This window comes from Archocentrus centrarchus, chromosome 23 (genome assembly GCF_007364275.1).
Source record: "Archocentrus centrarchus isolate MPI-CPG fArcCen1 chromosome 23, fArcCen1, whole genome shotgun sequence".
Classification (NCBI taxonomy): Eukaryota; Metazoa; Chordata; class Actinopteri; order Cichliformes; family Cichlidae; genus Archocentrus; species Archocentrus centrarchus.
The window spans coordinates 6656700-6671587 of record NC_044368.1 but is presented as its reverse complement, the minus strand read 5'-3'; the positions used below and the strand labels follow the sequence as shown (position 1 = coordinate 6671587).

The window sequence follows — 14888 nt, the reverse complement described above, 5'->3', positions numbered from 1 at the left end:
CAGGTCTGTTATGTGGAAGTGACGTTTAGAGCGTTATTGGCACTGATAAGTTAGCGAACATGTCTTTCCGGAAGCTAATTGGGCTCACGGCTTATTGTGCGTTTATTCAATTAAAATATTCACAAACTTGCCATCAGACAACTTAAAATATATTTTAAAATGCACCAAATTATTTATACGGTGCATTATTTTTTATAACTGAATTGCTGGGTTTAATTTTTTGTAAAAATCGAACACTTTTTTAAAGCAGTGGGCTTATTTTGAAAAACTGAAGCCGGATGTTTTGATCTTTCCAGACTAGCTCGACAGGCGTACTTCACAGCTTGGACCTCGGTCACAGTTAGTTGCCTTGAAGTCGTCTGGGGGCTCCTGTCTGCATTGATAAACTACTTTCCAGTTGTCCAAACGGCCTGAAAATGCTATCCTACATCATTCGCGTGAGTATACATTAATGACAAGTTATCCGGCTGCTTAACGCGAATTAATTTGTATGCATTAATCTGCGCTAACGTTCAGTTTGCCCCAGCCAAGTTCTACTGGACGCTGGGTCGGGCCTTCCCACAGGAATCTTTATGACTCATTCCTCCCCGTTGCTGTGTGTGTTAAACAAAAAACAAACAAAAAAAAACGGCTTAAGCCAGGCAACGCCCCACAGGGTACTCAGACAGCTGGTAGCTAATGCTAGCAAGTGGTGGTCTGAATCATTGTCCTGCTTTTGACCTTTTGCCGCAGCTGATCCGAGGTGGATTTGACAGCATCCTCAACCTCATCTTCAGGCTGTTATTCTCAAAGAAGAAACCGGCCATCACCTTAGAGGACCCCAACATTAAGTATGCACTGCGCCTTATAGACAAAGAGGTAACCGCGCACACACTGCACACTCGGGGTACTTGCAGAATGAAACTTGACTTTAAACGCAGCAGATGCGTTCACGCTTCTCCAATGCTTTGTACGTTTCTGTTTTTTTTTTTCTGTTGCTTCTTCAGATTGTCAGCCATGATACAAGGAAGTTCCGCTTTGCACTACCATCCCCTCAACACGTCCTTGGTCTCCCTATTGGTAAGTGTGCACACTCACTCCTACCATTACTGTCAACGTGTTACATGTGTAAAGTAGTTTGACGGCATAGCTCAAGATACATTGTCATTTAGATACCTAGTGTCACAGACTCTAGATTCACAGCTCAAAATAATCAGTATATCTTGTACTTGGCCTTGGTGCAGCCCCTCAGGTTATCCATGATCTGAAACGAGCTGTTTTAGCACCTTTTCACCTCTGTTTAAGTGAGCTTTCTTCTTATTGGCCGCCCCTCGATTTAAACAGCAGGTGGGGTGATCATATAGAGCTCGGGAATTGCGATGCATTCTGAGTAGTTCACATAAAACCAAACAAAGTTAGAAGGCAACCGGTAATACAGAAAGGACTGTTATTAGGAGGGATTGATGGATGAACACAAAGATTGGTCACTTTATTTTTAGGAATTGCAGGTGCACAAGTTCCCTGTTTTCGTAATCCTAGAACACTAATGTGCAGTTTGGAATAATCATCACTAACATAGGGTGTTTTTCACCTGATAATAATATAACTCATGAAACATAGTTCCCATCAAAATATATTAAAGTGCATCAAAATCTGGCAAATTGAAGTACTCTTCTTTTATATCCCCTTATACAACATCTCATAAAACAAAAAAAGGTATCATGGAGGGCTTTATAAAAATGCTCTAAAATTAGTGAAAAATTAGGAAGTCAACCAAAAAAAAAAAACCCATAAAACTGGAAACTTGTTTTTCAGTTCACCCATCTCTGGGACATGTGAGCCTTGCCCAGTGAGGGTGCAGTCTCCCTGCATCACTGACAACTGTGGGAGAGAGAAACAAAAAAACTTCTTTTTTTTTTTTTTTGTTTTATTTTTTTGTTTTTTTAAGGTGGAAAAAAAATGAGCAGCTGACTGTAAAATTTATTGACCGTATGAATTCTGCATGCAACTCAGACAGCAGCCACACAGTGAAAATCACATGACTACATTTGCATTCATTTTGTATTTCAGTTTATATTTTTGCATCTCATAGCAGTGCATAAAACCATAACATTTTATTTATATTGCACTGTGGCATTTTTTTAAGAAATAAAAGCATAAAGATTTTCTTTGATTCTAGTTACTCTGGAGCTACAGCCAAGAGAACAGCCACATCTAAAGTGTGTAATGTAGCAATGGCCCTACGATGCGTTTCTTAATTTACATGTTCATAATCTTCTGTCCACTGACTTTTGTTTCAGCTCTAGATGATCATTTTATGTTGAATTATCATTATTTGAGTCATATGGCTGACATCAACTGTAAAAGAATGGACTCTTTGTTTTCCTCTTCAGGGCAGCACATCTATTTGTCTGCAAAGATAGACGGGAAGCTCGTCGTCCGCCCATACACACCAGTGTCAAGCGATGATGACAAAGGCTTTGTGGACCTGGTGGTGAAGGTAAAGACTGAGGGAATGTTGTTCCCATGTGCATATATTTATGTATGGAAGTGCTGATTTTCTGACATGAGTTTCCTCATTTGTTTCAGATTTACTTTAAAGATGTTAATCCAAAATTCCCAGAGGGCGGGAAGATGAGTCAGTACTTGGAGAGCCTCAGGATCGATGACACGATTGACTTTAGAGGACCCAGCGGCCTACTCGTTTACAATGGCAAAGGTCAGCAGCTTAAGATGCGGTCCCCGAATGCAGCGGGTAAATTGGCTTTATCAGCTTGGTTTAATGCTCTAAATTTCCATTTGCAGGTGTTTTTGCCATTCAGCCAGACAAAAAGTCCCCAGCTGACACCAAGACGGCCAAAAATTTGGGCATGATCGCTGGAGGCACAGGTGAGAGGTGTTCAGTGTGATGTCCGGGGAAGGCGTCTCACTTGTTTTACTTGGATGTGTGTATGTTTGTTTTTAGGGTTGATAGTGATTATAAGTAATTAAGTAATTAAAAACTCTTGATCTCAAAATTTAGGGAAAAGTGTGTTATTTGGACATTTTTGATGTAACAGGGAAATGTGGGCATATTTGTCCTCACAGAAAGGAATCATAAGATTGTGACCTTTAACCTACCTTCAAACCACAACCTCCGGTGGTGTGCCGGAGCTGCTTCAGTCTGAAAATGCACTCCTCTGTGTAGGCTGTGACTCATGTAACCAGATACTACAGATAGTGGGCAGAGCATTGATTAAGACCACAGAGGGTGGTGGCTGCAGAAAGAGAGAGGTAGCTGCGTCAGAGCCAATGTAGCAAAAGAGTAACTATTATGGTAATGGGGGGGGGGGGGGGGGGGGGGGGGGGTGTTGAATGTCAAATCTGATGTGTGTTTGACCCGTAGTTTCCACTGCATTAGTGAAGTCAGCCCCTGATGTTGGGCAACGCCGTCTGGCTCATAGTTCACCCCAGAGTGCAGGCAATGCTCGACTGGAAAAACTGTGTTTGTATGGAATAATTTGGTGCCACAGAGTCTTCTTTAAAAAAAAACAAAAAAAAAAACAGTAACAATCATTATTTTTTGGCTGCTCCGTTATTCAGAAAGGGTCGCCACAGCAGATGGTTTTGCAAATTCCCCCCTGCAGGTGGTCTTTGTCCTTCAGGCTTTTTTCATCACACCTTTCTGCAGCTCTGATAGCTCACCGCCCTCCGTGCTGCCTTCATCTTAGCCTCGTCCTCTTTTCCATGATTTTCTACTGCTCCTTGTGGCTGTTCATCTTATAGCCAAGCATCTCAAGGGTCACTGTTGCTGTGGTATAGATCAGCTAGTTGGTTTCAGTGATGGGCGCAGTAGGGATTGTTTGTAGTGTTGCATTCACATCTTCTAGTAGACTTTCATAGGGTACTTCATGTAGTCTTAGCCACGCTTAGCCATGGTCTTCTTTCAGTCAGCTGATGTTGCATTCAACATATAGCTGCTGTTCTTGGGGCTTGCCGCCCAATATTGGAGTGTGGGGACAATATCTCCCCCCTGACCTGACCGTTTATTTGGGCTGTTTGCTCATATCTGATCAAATCACTCCAATACAACAAGTTATTTGACACTTACACGCTTTAGGGTGATTGTTGTGACTTGGCGCTAGTTAAATAAACCGAAATTGAAGTGAGTTTGAGAGAAGATCAGCTGATTTTAGAACTGGTAAATATCCTTAAATTCTAACTAAAATGTGTTTTTGTTGAATTATAAATTTTTAGAAATAATTTATAGAGAAATACTTCAGTTTGGAAGCTAAGTTTTTATAAACATTTCATTTAATCTGAACTGGGAGGTCCGAACTATGACCAAAGCACACATGGATGTCCACATAGTTATAGACTCGTATTTTAAGGAGATCTGTTAAGGTGACTTGAGCCTGCTCTGGGTGTTATTACAGGGATCACGCCCATGCTGCAGATCATCACAGCAGTGATGAAGGATCCCGAGGACAAAACAGTGTGTCACCTGCTGTTTGCCAACCAGGTCAGTTTTATGAACCACAATCACATGTTTGCAAGGTATATGCTTTTTGATATTTGGCCAGGACTGCAGTGTGAATTTGTTCACAGTAGTTACAAATCCAGTTCATCTTCCCCATGTTCACAGTCTGAGAAAGACATCCTGCTGCGGCCGGAGCTGGAAGAGATTCAGGTCAGCCACCCGGACCGGTTCAAGCTGTGGTTCACTGTTGACAAAGCACCTGAGAGTGAGTCCTCCCACAATAACCATCTTCATGTGTGAACTTTAACTATTTCAAGAGTGTTGGGTCAAGATTTTTCCTACAATTACTTTTTCCAGTCTTAGTAAGTACACTGGTTGGTTTACATGAGGGATCGGCCTGGGTGTGTGTGAGTCAGCACTACTGTAATGATATCACAGATAATCAGGAAACTAACAGGTTCACTTTAAAGTTGCTCTATTTGATATTCAGTCACAGTTACTAGTGAATGCTGAAATGCCTCCATCGTGTTCACGGGACTGGAGAGTTAATCCCAGGTGACCTAGGGCGAGAGGCAGTAAATGAGTTCTTATATAGTGCTTTTCTACTCTGAGCACTCAAAGTGCTTATACAACACATTTATCCATTCACACAAGCACAAGTAACTAAGCTAAGTGCTTTTAACATTCACACTCCAACTTGGGGTTCAGTATCTTGCATGCAGCTGCCAGGAATCGAACCACTGACCTTCCAATCAGCAGGTGACTTGCTCTACCTTCTGAGCTACACCTGTACGAGTAGCCAGTTAACCCCACACACACAGGGAGAAGACGCAGACCCCCCCCCCCACACACACACACACACACACACACACACACACAGAGGGAGAGAACACGCAGACCCCCACACACACAGAGGGAGAGAGAGAGAACACGCAGACACACACACACATGGCCTGGGCCAAGGTGGAATCGAACCCAGGCCTTTCAGATGTTATTCTGACTGTGAGGCAGCAGTGCTAACCACCACACCACCTGCTGCCCTGCTGAAATGTCTCACAAATTAATTCTGAGCAGTATATTAAGTTCAGGCATTTGTGTTTCAGACTGGGAATACAGCACAGGCTTCATCAGCGAAGACATGATCAGGGAGCATCTGCCCCCTCCCAGCGACGACACCCTCATCCTGATGTGTGGACCTCCACCGATGATCCAGTTCGCCTGCAACCCCAATCTGGATAAAGTTGGCCATGCTGATAGCCGCAGATTCACATTTTAGACATCCATCTACACGGAAGTCATTGTTTGGATATTTAATGGTATCCAGATTTTTTTTTTTTTTTTTACCCTGAAAGCATTGAAGCTCTCATAGCTGCAGAGGGTATTGCACTATAATAAATATATGCGATATTTATCATGCAAGAGAATCACAGCTTGGACCAATTCTTGTACGTCTGATGTGAGGGCAGGAAGGTGTGGATATGTAGGAATAAATAGCATGTGAAACAAGAATTTTATGATGGAATAAGAAAGTTTTTGGATCTTAAAATGAGGTTGTTCTAATCAGTTGCAAACAAGTGTTGCTGTAGCCTCACTTTGATTTTAATATAAGGGTCTTGGTTTACTGGCTGTTTCTTTTTTCTGAGTGCCTTAAACACCTGCAAAGATTTTTGCTTTTTTTTTTTAATGCACACCCAAAGCATTGGGATCACTTGCTTCATACAGAATCATATTGGATATTCTGTTATGGCTGTTGAGAATGTGTTACAAGTCTATACCTGTTGCTTATCTCTCGTCATGCCAGGCGTTGATATTTGTTCCCTTGTGATTTGTGTGGTTACTGATGTGTTTTCTGCAAATATGGAAACAGTGGCTGCTTGGGTTTGTTTATGCATAAAAAAAAACCCCACAATGCTATTGAACTATTGGTGTTCTGATAATCATTTTTGCATCATGTTGGTTCCATGGTGCACCCATTCATGACAAATTAAATAAGGATGTTCTAATTGAATTTTAGCTTCTACCATAATTAAGTGAAGACACTTTCTGCAGGGAAAAAAAAAAGCACTTTTATTAACAAAACATAAAAAAAACACAATTGGTATGTATGGCTGTGGCCACAGTCTTAAAAACACACGTGAAGCCTGACTGCAGTCTGCATTGAGGCAAGAACTGGATGTTCAGCTTTAAGCCCTAACTGAGTTGAATATCCTGCAGGCTGCATTAAACTGTGGCTGAAACAGAAGAGCTGAACATTTCGGGAAATGCACTCACATCTGTACAGTAAATGTGACTACAGTCAGGAGCTGATTAGCTTAGGCTAAACCAGAGGAAGCAGCCGGCTTGGCTCTGCCATGGCTCCCTAACGTACATGAGCTTTATTTCAATCATGCAAGAACAAAAATTGTTAGCAGTGATATTTTTAAGACAAATGTGCTTTGACTAGTTAGTAGGGATGGATGCAGGAACTATCTGACCCGATCCACTCCAAAAAAAACAAAATCAAAAAGGGGACAGCTGTAGTCATTTTTGACTTGCTGAGTTTCTCCTGTTTGTACAGCAACATCTAATCTCTCTTAAACAGTGGCTTCCCAAAGCAAACAGCTTTTAGGTGTGTCTCTGCCACCCTCTGGTGGCATGTGCATTAAATACTACCAGGCACTGGCAAAACAAGGGGAAAAATTGATTTTAATCCCCAAATATTTAAAAAGGATGACCATCCCTACTAGTTAGAGGTGAACAGTGATTCCCCCTGAGCCAGGTGTGCACGTTCCCCTGTTTCCAGTCTATACGCCAAACTAATCAGCTCCAGGTTGTAGCTTAACATCACACCTTGCCACATATAGGTACTGTTGGCATTACCTGTCCTGTTCTGAGTGGTTCTCACAGTAGTGAAAAATGTTGACCCCCCCAAAAAAGTAGCCACAGCATTTGTCCAAAGCCTGGATGATTTGTATTTCTACTGAATAAAGCAATTTTCTGAAGACAACGGTGATGCCTTTGGCTTGCACAAAGCCTAGCTGGGTCAAAAATGCAATTCTGTGAGCACCACCCAAATATACTATTCACCTGCCTCACTGGATTTTTGGTGAAAGCATTAATCTCCACATGCGGTCAAATAAAACCATAACCTTGAATGTAAGCATGTACCACAAAAACACAGAATCTGGGTGCAGCTCAGGAAGAGACTTAAGTGAACACAACAGAAGACAAGTCCTTTAAAATACAGGGTGAGACACTCAAAGCTTAAAAATCACTCAGTACTGAAAAAACAAACAAATGCACAAGTAAGAAAATAAATTCAGAAAGAGGTATATTCATTTGAGAACATTTGCATTTTCAGTTCATGCATTTTTTTTGGACAGCTTCAATAAATATAAACAGTCTACATGTGAATGATGAAAGTACTGTTTAAGTCTCACATGTTCTCTTACAAAAAGCTGGTCAGAGGTGGAGAGACATGGAGAGGAGGATGGAGTTGCCACAGTTTGGTTTGTTTTGGGGTTTTTTTTTTTTTTCCCATGAAGCTTGTGGAGCTCAGCAGCTCTCAGATGTTTGAGTTATTGTGCATTTCTGAAGGATCGTCCTCCGGAGGGCACACGGAGACCTCCGGAAAAAACTCGTCATCCTTCAGCATGCTCTGAAACACAAAGAGAGGAGAGAACAGAGGTTTAGTTCAGTGTGATTGGTGGACAGCGTGTTCTGTGTGGAGCAGGTCAGCTTCTCACAGTCAGATTGTTGATTCCCTCAGAAAAGGCGCCTATCTGTCTGACGGTTCCTTCAGAGTCTTCCATCTGTAGAAAAATACAGAAACAACTCAAATTTCCTTAAAAACAAAATACTGTTATTTTACAGAAGTACGACTGGGAGCGTCTGTGTACCTGTTCCAGGTGGTCAAGGCTATTCTCATAGATCCGGACGCTAGTCTGGAAGCTGCTGTTCTTCGGCATTTCTACATTCATGGGGCACACGTACTCCTCACCGTCATCCTGACGTTTCTTCCTCAGAGTGCCAAAACCTCCAAAGGACAGGCGTCTTGGCTGAAGGAGGACAGAGGACACAATTAGCAGATGGCCAAGCTCTTGAGTTGCATTACTCTTATGGACTGGGATTTATATAGTGATTTCTACTCTAATTAAGCACTAAAAGTGCATTTTACTACAAGCCTCAATCACCCAATCACATTCATACTAAAGGTGGGAATCACCAGACGCCCCACAGTACGATTATCATACTCACTCATCAGTATTGCAGTAACAGACATTGCGATTTATCATCTTCTCTCAACTGCAAATTATGTGCTTGAAGTTAAACTTTGTCACAATGTTTTATCCAGTAAGATACAGTTATACCTCTTCAGTTTATTTTCTGTAAAATTAGATTGTCAAGTCAGTCTGCAACTGAAGGGGGTCAAGTTGGCAACTACATGCAATATGTTTCTAATAACAGCAAAATTGTGATAAAGCAAAAATCATGTCTGTTGCTGTCTACACAGAAATTCCCATATAACTATTCCATTTGCAACATTCCTGTTCTATAGGAATATAACCAGCTGCTAATCAGCTGGCAGCCAGACTAGTCGAGTCATTCAGACTGATGACAACATGCTGGCCATCTGTCGGCATTTGTTAATTAGACAGCAGTTATTTGCAAACCAAAGATCTGAGTGATTGCAGTCAGTCCAAGTCAGACTGCGACTGTTTGCAGAAAGGTTGCTTCCTATCAGGCGAGCTGTGGTGCATGAAAAAAAAAATGTTGATATTCGGTGTCCCTTTATCGATGCAATATTGCCATGCAAAGTATCGATTTTTTCCTCCCCACCCCTAATTCATACAGCAGCACTTTTATTCTATGCCTACACACCCTGTCTAACATTCTCGCATGCACACTCAGATAAATACACTGGGGGCAACTCGGGTTTCAGTGTCTTGTCTGTGGAATACTTCAGTGTGCAGACTACAGGAGCTGGGGATTGAACCACTGACCTTCTATGTTTTATAAAATGTTTGCCTGAATGTAAACAGGACATGGCTGTAAAAGGGACTTGCATTCTCTGACTCCAGGAAAATGAGCCTACTGCTCATCTGATTGATGATCATGTTCTAAATTGCTAGTTTTGCATCTTATATAATACATGACATGGTTACTCTGTGACTGACAAGAGGCTACTGAGTGCCTTCAATTTATCAGTCAGATCCACTAGTAGCTTGGTTTCCAACCAACAAGGCAACAGTGCCAAAAAACCCAATTTAAGGCTTTAAGAAAAAAATCTAAATACCAATTGGTCAGGCAAAGGTGGCTACCACCATGTTTTAAATCCAGCCAGGTCTACTCTCCAGGATTTTATGGAACACCACATCTGGGACAAGTCCCCAGGCTTTTCCAACCACAAGCAACAGCAGTATTATTTACACCAGGGCTCTTCAACTCCAGGCCTCGAGAGCAGGTTTTAGATGTGTCCCTGATCCAACACACCTGAATCAAATGGCTGAATTACCTCCTCAGTATGCAGTCAAGCTCTCCAGAGTCCTGCTAATAACTTCTATATTTGGCTCAGGTGTGTTGAAGCAGAGACACATCTAAAACCTGCAGGACAGGGGGTCTCGAGGCCTGGAGTTGAAGAGCCCTGATTTACACCATTGTTTTTTCCACTTCTTTTGTATGTTACGCTCCTTCCTGAAGTTGCTCATACAATTTTGTGCCACAGCAAGGTTATATCTATCCATTTAGAGTCTCCCAAAGTTAAGAGATTAGAGTTTTTCCTCTGTCTGGCAGATATAACCAGTGACAGGGAGGGGTTTGTTTGTGAAGCAGCGTGCGGTTACCTTGACCTTGGCGGTTGCTGTGAGGACAGTGTAGTCTGGGTTTTCCAGACAGTCCTGTTTGAGCCGCTGTGCCTCGGAGCCAATGAGCAGGTTGAAATGGGTGGCCAGGTGGCGTCTCAGCAGGGTTTTGTTAGGAGGAATGTTGAGCAGAAGGGCGAGTGCTTCCACATTGAAACGAGGCTCCAACACCTTCAGAACAGGCAGATAAAACATCACGGTGCGAGGTCAAAAAAACAGGGGGGGAAAAAAAAGGAGCAGCAGGGTTTTTTTTTTTTTTTTTTTTTTTTTTAAAGTGATAACAAGCACAAGATGCCTGCAAAATACACGAGATTTGTGTTGCCCAAAATTTTTAGCATTTACTGTTTCTTTTTTCAGAGCCTATTCACCAAAATAAAATTCCAACATCTCCATTTGAGACAGTTTAAATTTGACACAAGTAGCAGATTTATTACTTGTAATCTGTAAACAAATAGGAGCCTGATTAGAGTTACACAAAAGCAGCTTCTCATACTCAGCAGTTCTGTTCCTTTAAAACTATAAAGAAGGGAATGAGTAGTGCCTTTACCCTTTTACAAATTTTGCTACCTTTGTCTCCTGAGTTTTATCATGTATGCAAAGACTCATTCGACACTCACCATCAGCCCTCCATGAACACCACTCCCCCTCAGGTTGGGGGCATATTCTGCCAGATCCACAGAGCGTAGCCACTCCATCACTCTGTGGTTGGTCCACTGTGAGATCTCTGCTGGTGTGATGTTGCTCTGGACAACAAGGGAATAAAATGAGTACAGATTTCAGAAGCAGAAGCATTAAATAAAACACAAAGAGAAGGCTGTGTTGGGACTTCTGTGTGATACCTCATCAGAGGGCCGACGCCTGAGACAGCTGGGGTCGTAATGGTTGAGACGGAGGACCTGGATGGCCCTCTTGATGCTGAGGTGATGTAGAACACTGCCGACCTTCAGAGACAGCAGGTCCTCCTGGGAAAGGCCAGATAACCATAAAGTGTTAACATCCAGTCATGTCACCTGTCAAATGACTTATTCAAACATCAGACAGAATATGAAGAATGTGAGCAAGACATTTTACTTTATGTCAAAGTAGATCTGAAAGCTTTGACAGAGCTCACCACTGTCATGTAGTGCAGCATGCGTCCATCAACTCGAGCCTCATCAAAGTGGCATTTGTACTGTGGGAGGCCAATGTCATCCAGCCATCCTGAAAACAAATAGTGTATTTAAACAAAGTTAATGGAAACAACGTATGTAGGCCCCAATACAACATCACTCACTGGTCACCCAGTTATGGTCTAGTTTGCCCTTGAGATCATCATCTGATCCGAGAGCCTGCAGGGCCAGCTGCAGCTTCTTCCTGTGGAGAGGGTGCTTCACGCCCAGCTCCTGAAAAGAAGCAGAGCACTGCTGTCACCAGGTGAAACATGAGAGTGTCAGGTTTAGTCTGCCATTTTTTAAAGTAGAAATTTAGCAAATTATGCATTTCTTTTAGGAGTAATGACACTGCTTAAAACAGGAAAGAAAAATCAGCATCAAACAATGCAATTCAGATGGCGTGGAATAAGACATTTCTATTTATAAGCGGTATTATAGTCTTACAAGCCCAGTAAAGGTATAAAGACAAAAAAAAAGATACAAAGACAATAATTTAGGAGTTTTTGTTTCTACTGCTGTCACTGCTACCTTCTCCAAGTCGTGCTGTGATGCCTGCAGTAACGTTTGTCCTGATTTGATCCAGCTCTGACCCAGTGAGGCATAAAACCCGAGGCCCTGCTCATGGAGCCATGCACAGACGTCCTCTTTGCTCCACCGTGAGAAAGGAACATCAACAGCACTGAGAAGAGAAAGAAAGAACATCGACTGGAAGCATTCTTAAGAAAACCCTCCACCATGGGAAAAAAAAATAAAATTATTTTTATATTATTTTGTAGTTTTGCCTTGATATGAAACAGCTTTAGGATTTGTTTTGTAAGCAGCACTCACTCATATGTACAGATAAATTAGGTTCTTAAATCATGTGTGCTAAAACTGGTTTTGAACACCTACGTTTGTTTGGAGTCACGTGACCAGCCGAGTCTGGGGCCTGCCGTAGCTCTGACTCCACCCCTTCTGAACTCCATTTCCGCTGCATCGTCAAGGTTGAAGGAGGTAGAGTGACTCCTCTTTAGCCTGCAGCATATTTACATTAGACACGAATCAAAGATAAAATGACACTAGTTTGAACACAGATGATGCGCTGCTGAGTGTTACCTGCCAAAGAATCTCTTTAACCCTTTGGACTTCTTTTGGTTTCCGGAGAGGATGTCGGAGGAGATTTATCGTAGGATTTCCGGGGAGGAGCACCAGCCAAGTCGAGGTGCTCAGTGCCTTTACGTTCCGTCTCAGCTGTAAAAGTAATATGCACATGTTAGCAAGAGAGCATACAAGCTTGAACAATGATAGACCCACCACCATGAAGACAGAACTAGGTTCCAGAGATCTCAGGATTCAAGCAGCACTATATCAACACAAACTACAAAAGCATCACATGAACAAAACAGCTGCCACCACCCATGCAAAAGTCCACTCATTTACAACAGGTAAGAAATGCATATTTAACTGGAAAAACACTGAAACAGCTCTATTGCAGATGGTTTAATATCTCAGATAAAGGACAGCTGGATGTTTTTGGTGATATCTTTGATAGGGACAACTCACGTCAGAGCAAGGTGCAAGGAAATGGTTGAGAAAAAAAAAAAAAAAAAAAGGCAAATGAAATCCCAATGATAACTTTTTATTAGTTATTTCCAACTTTTCTTGTAACACACAGTCTAGCTTTAACTCTTCCAGCCCTTGAGAAATACTGAAATGGCACAGAACACGTTTGAGCATAAAGATAAAAATATTTTCACTTTAACTAAGATGTCACAAAGTTGGGAAACACGCATTAAAAAAAGTAAATTTAAAAAGGAGAAAAGTTGATCTATCAAAGAACAGCATGACAGTGACATCATGTAAGTTAAATGTTTACATTGCCGTGTCAGTACTGCCTTTAGTGCATCCAGCTGTCTCATCCAGAGCGGCCATACTGCAGACCAAAAAGGCCATTCTGCTTCACTGTACCTAACACAGGTGCACTGGCACTCCAGGTTCGATCTTCCCAATTTACAGAGGCATGAAGGAAACATGAATATCAGTAATAAAACACAAACAGCTTGAAAAAACAAATACAGCAGAAAAAGAAAATGCTGTATAAAGGACAGCAAAGCTCACCAAGGTTTGGGGCGCTGCCTGTCTGCTTGCCTCCACGCAGTTTAAAGAAGCCACGGCCAAAGGAGGAGCGGGCCTTCTTGGTACCAAAACTCTCCACACTTGTGGCATTTCCTTTAGTTGGAGAAGAGGAACTAGATCCTGTTTTATTTAGGGCCTATGAACAGGTGAAAAAAAAAAAAAATTAAAGAATGAAAGTAAAAATCACAAGAAAAAAGTAGTTGCACTGTTTAACCACTAGGTGTCAGAGGAGGACAAGCTTATTCAGGGGATCCTACAACCACCTTGTTAATTATCCACAGCAAGGAGGATCTACTCAGCAGGACCATTTAAAAGTAATGAGCATTTTGATATATTCTTTACAATAGTCATAATAGTGTAATAAGCCTGCCCACATGAGAGACAGCCTGGTTTTACCTGGTCAGTGCTGCAGGTTCCAGTAGAGTTCCTTGGCTCTGGGACATCTAAGGTACTGAAATCACAACAGTGAGAATTTAGGCCTCAGATAGACCATTATTTTAAGCCCGTAAGAGTCTAGAAATGTTCTTAATATCAAGTAGAAGTAATTATACTTAATTAAAATCAAACTTGGTTAATTAAAAAAAAAAGAAAGAAAAGAAAAGGGAAAACCAGAAACTTCTGAATTGAGAATTACTATTCTCCTAACCTGCCATTAGCAGCAATTGTTCCACACAAATGTTTCTGCTTAAAACCTTTGCTCACTCAGTACACCCACACAGGTGTTTTCACATAGGTTCCCAGATTAGTCCTGGTGGGCACAAATCATCCTGACTCATAAATCTTCAGTTGCAAAATGTTGTAGGGTATAAATTTCACCTTTGTTTCTGTAGCGAAAGCTGTGCAGCCTCACATTCCCAACACAGCCATGATGACTTGTATTAACCTAATACAAGTAATCAGCCAAAACAATGCGAGAAATTAACCAAAACTGCTGAATAATTTCAGTAACAGCAGCAGCTGTTATTAACTTTTTACACTTTGACAGTATCACCAACACACCACCTGCTTAGACAATCTAAATTTATTAAAGGTGATGTTGTTCTGATTAGACAAAGGTTAAAAGTTCCCAGGCATCACCTAGAATTCATTTAAATTGTGCACAAATATCAGTCCATTTCATCTGAACCGGGAAATTTAATTAAGCAGAAAAAAAAAATATCTTGATTGCAGTAATTCTGAAAGCTTGGGTTTTACCTTCTGGCAGCCTGTAGCTGTCGTTCTCTGTCCAGTTCATTCATTTCAGAGAGCACTGCTATGCATGGAATAGACTGAGAGAGAAAAATATTATAAACTGAACATATTTTCCTAAAGCAGGGCATGTACCCAGACCAACAAACAGTAAGA

General features: G+C 41.6%; 1 protein-coding gene and 1 pseudogene across 1 annotated transcript; one reads left to right on the top strand and one right to left on the bottom strand.

The window, feature by feature from the left end:
* The first annotated feature begins 296 nt into the window (after positions 1-296).
* Positions 297-6532, top strand: cyb5r3 (cytochrome b5 reductase 3). The gene is made up of 9 exons (XM_030719782.1): positions 297-437; positions 733-858; positions 987-1059; positions 2373-2479; positions 2569-2698; positions 2785-2868; positions 4395-4480; positions 4604-4703; positions 5542-6532. The coding sequence occupies exons 1-9, from the start codon at positions 417-419 to the stop codon at positions 5712-5714; spliced, it is 900 nt and encodes a 299-aa protein (XP_030575642.1). The 5' UTR covers positions 297-416; the 3' UTR covers positions 5715-6532.
* Positions 6533-7937: 1405 nt separating this feature from the next.
* LOC115773226 (liprin-beta-1-like) overlaps positions 7938-14888 on the bottom strand; it is a 29119-nt pseudogene continuing 22168 nt past the window's right edge.

What these genes read in the sequence shown, in the direction of transcription:
- cyb5r3 (XM_030719782.1), top strand. Translation starts at nt 417, where the DNA reads ATGCTATCCTACATCATTCGC. An exon ending in TGCTATCCTACATCATTCGC is followed by an intron (nt 438 to 732) that starts GTGAGTATACAT and finishes CTTTTGCCGCAG; the next exon opens with CTGATCCGAGGTGGATTTGA. An exon ending in TTGTGGACCTGGTGGTGAAG is followed by an intron (nt 2,480 to 2,568) that starts GTAAAGACTGAG and finishes CATTTGTTTCAG; the next exon opens with ATTTACTTTAAAGATGTTAA.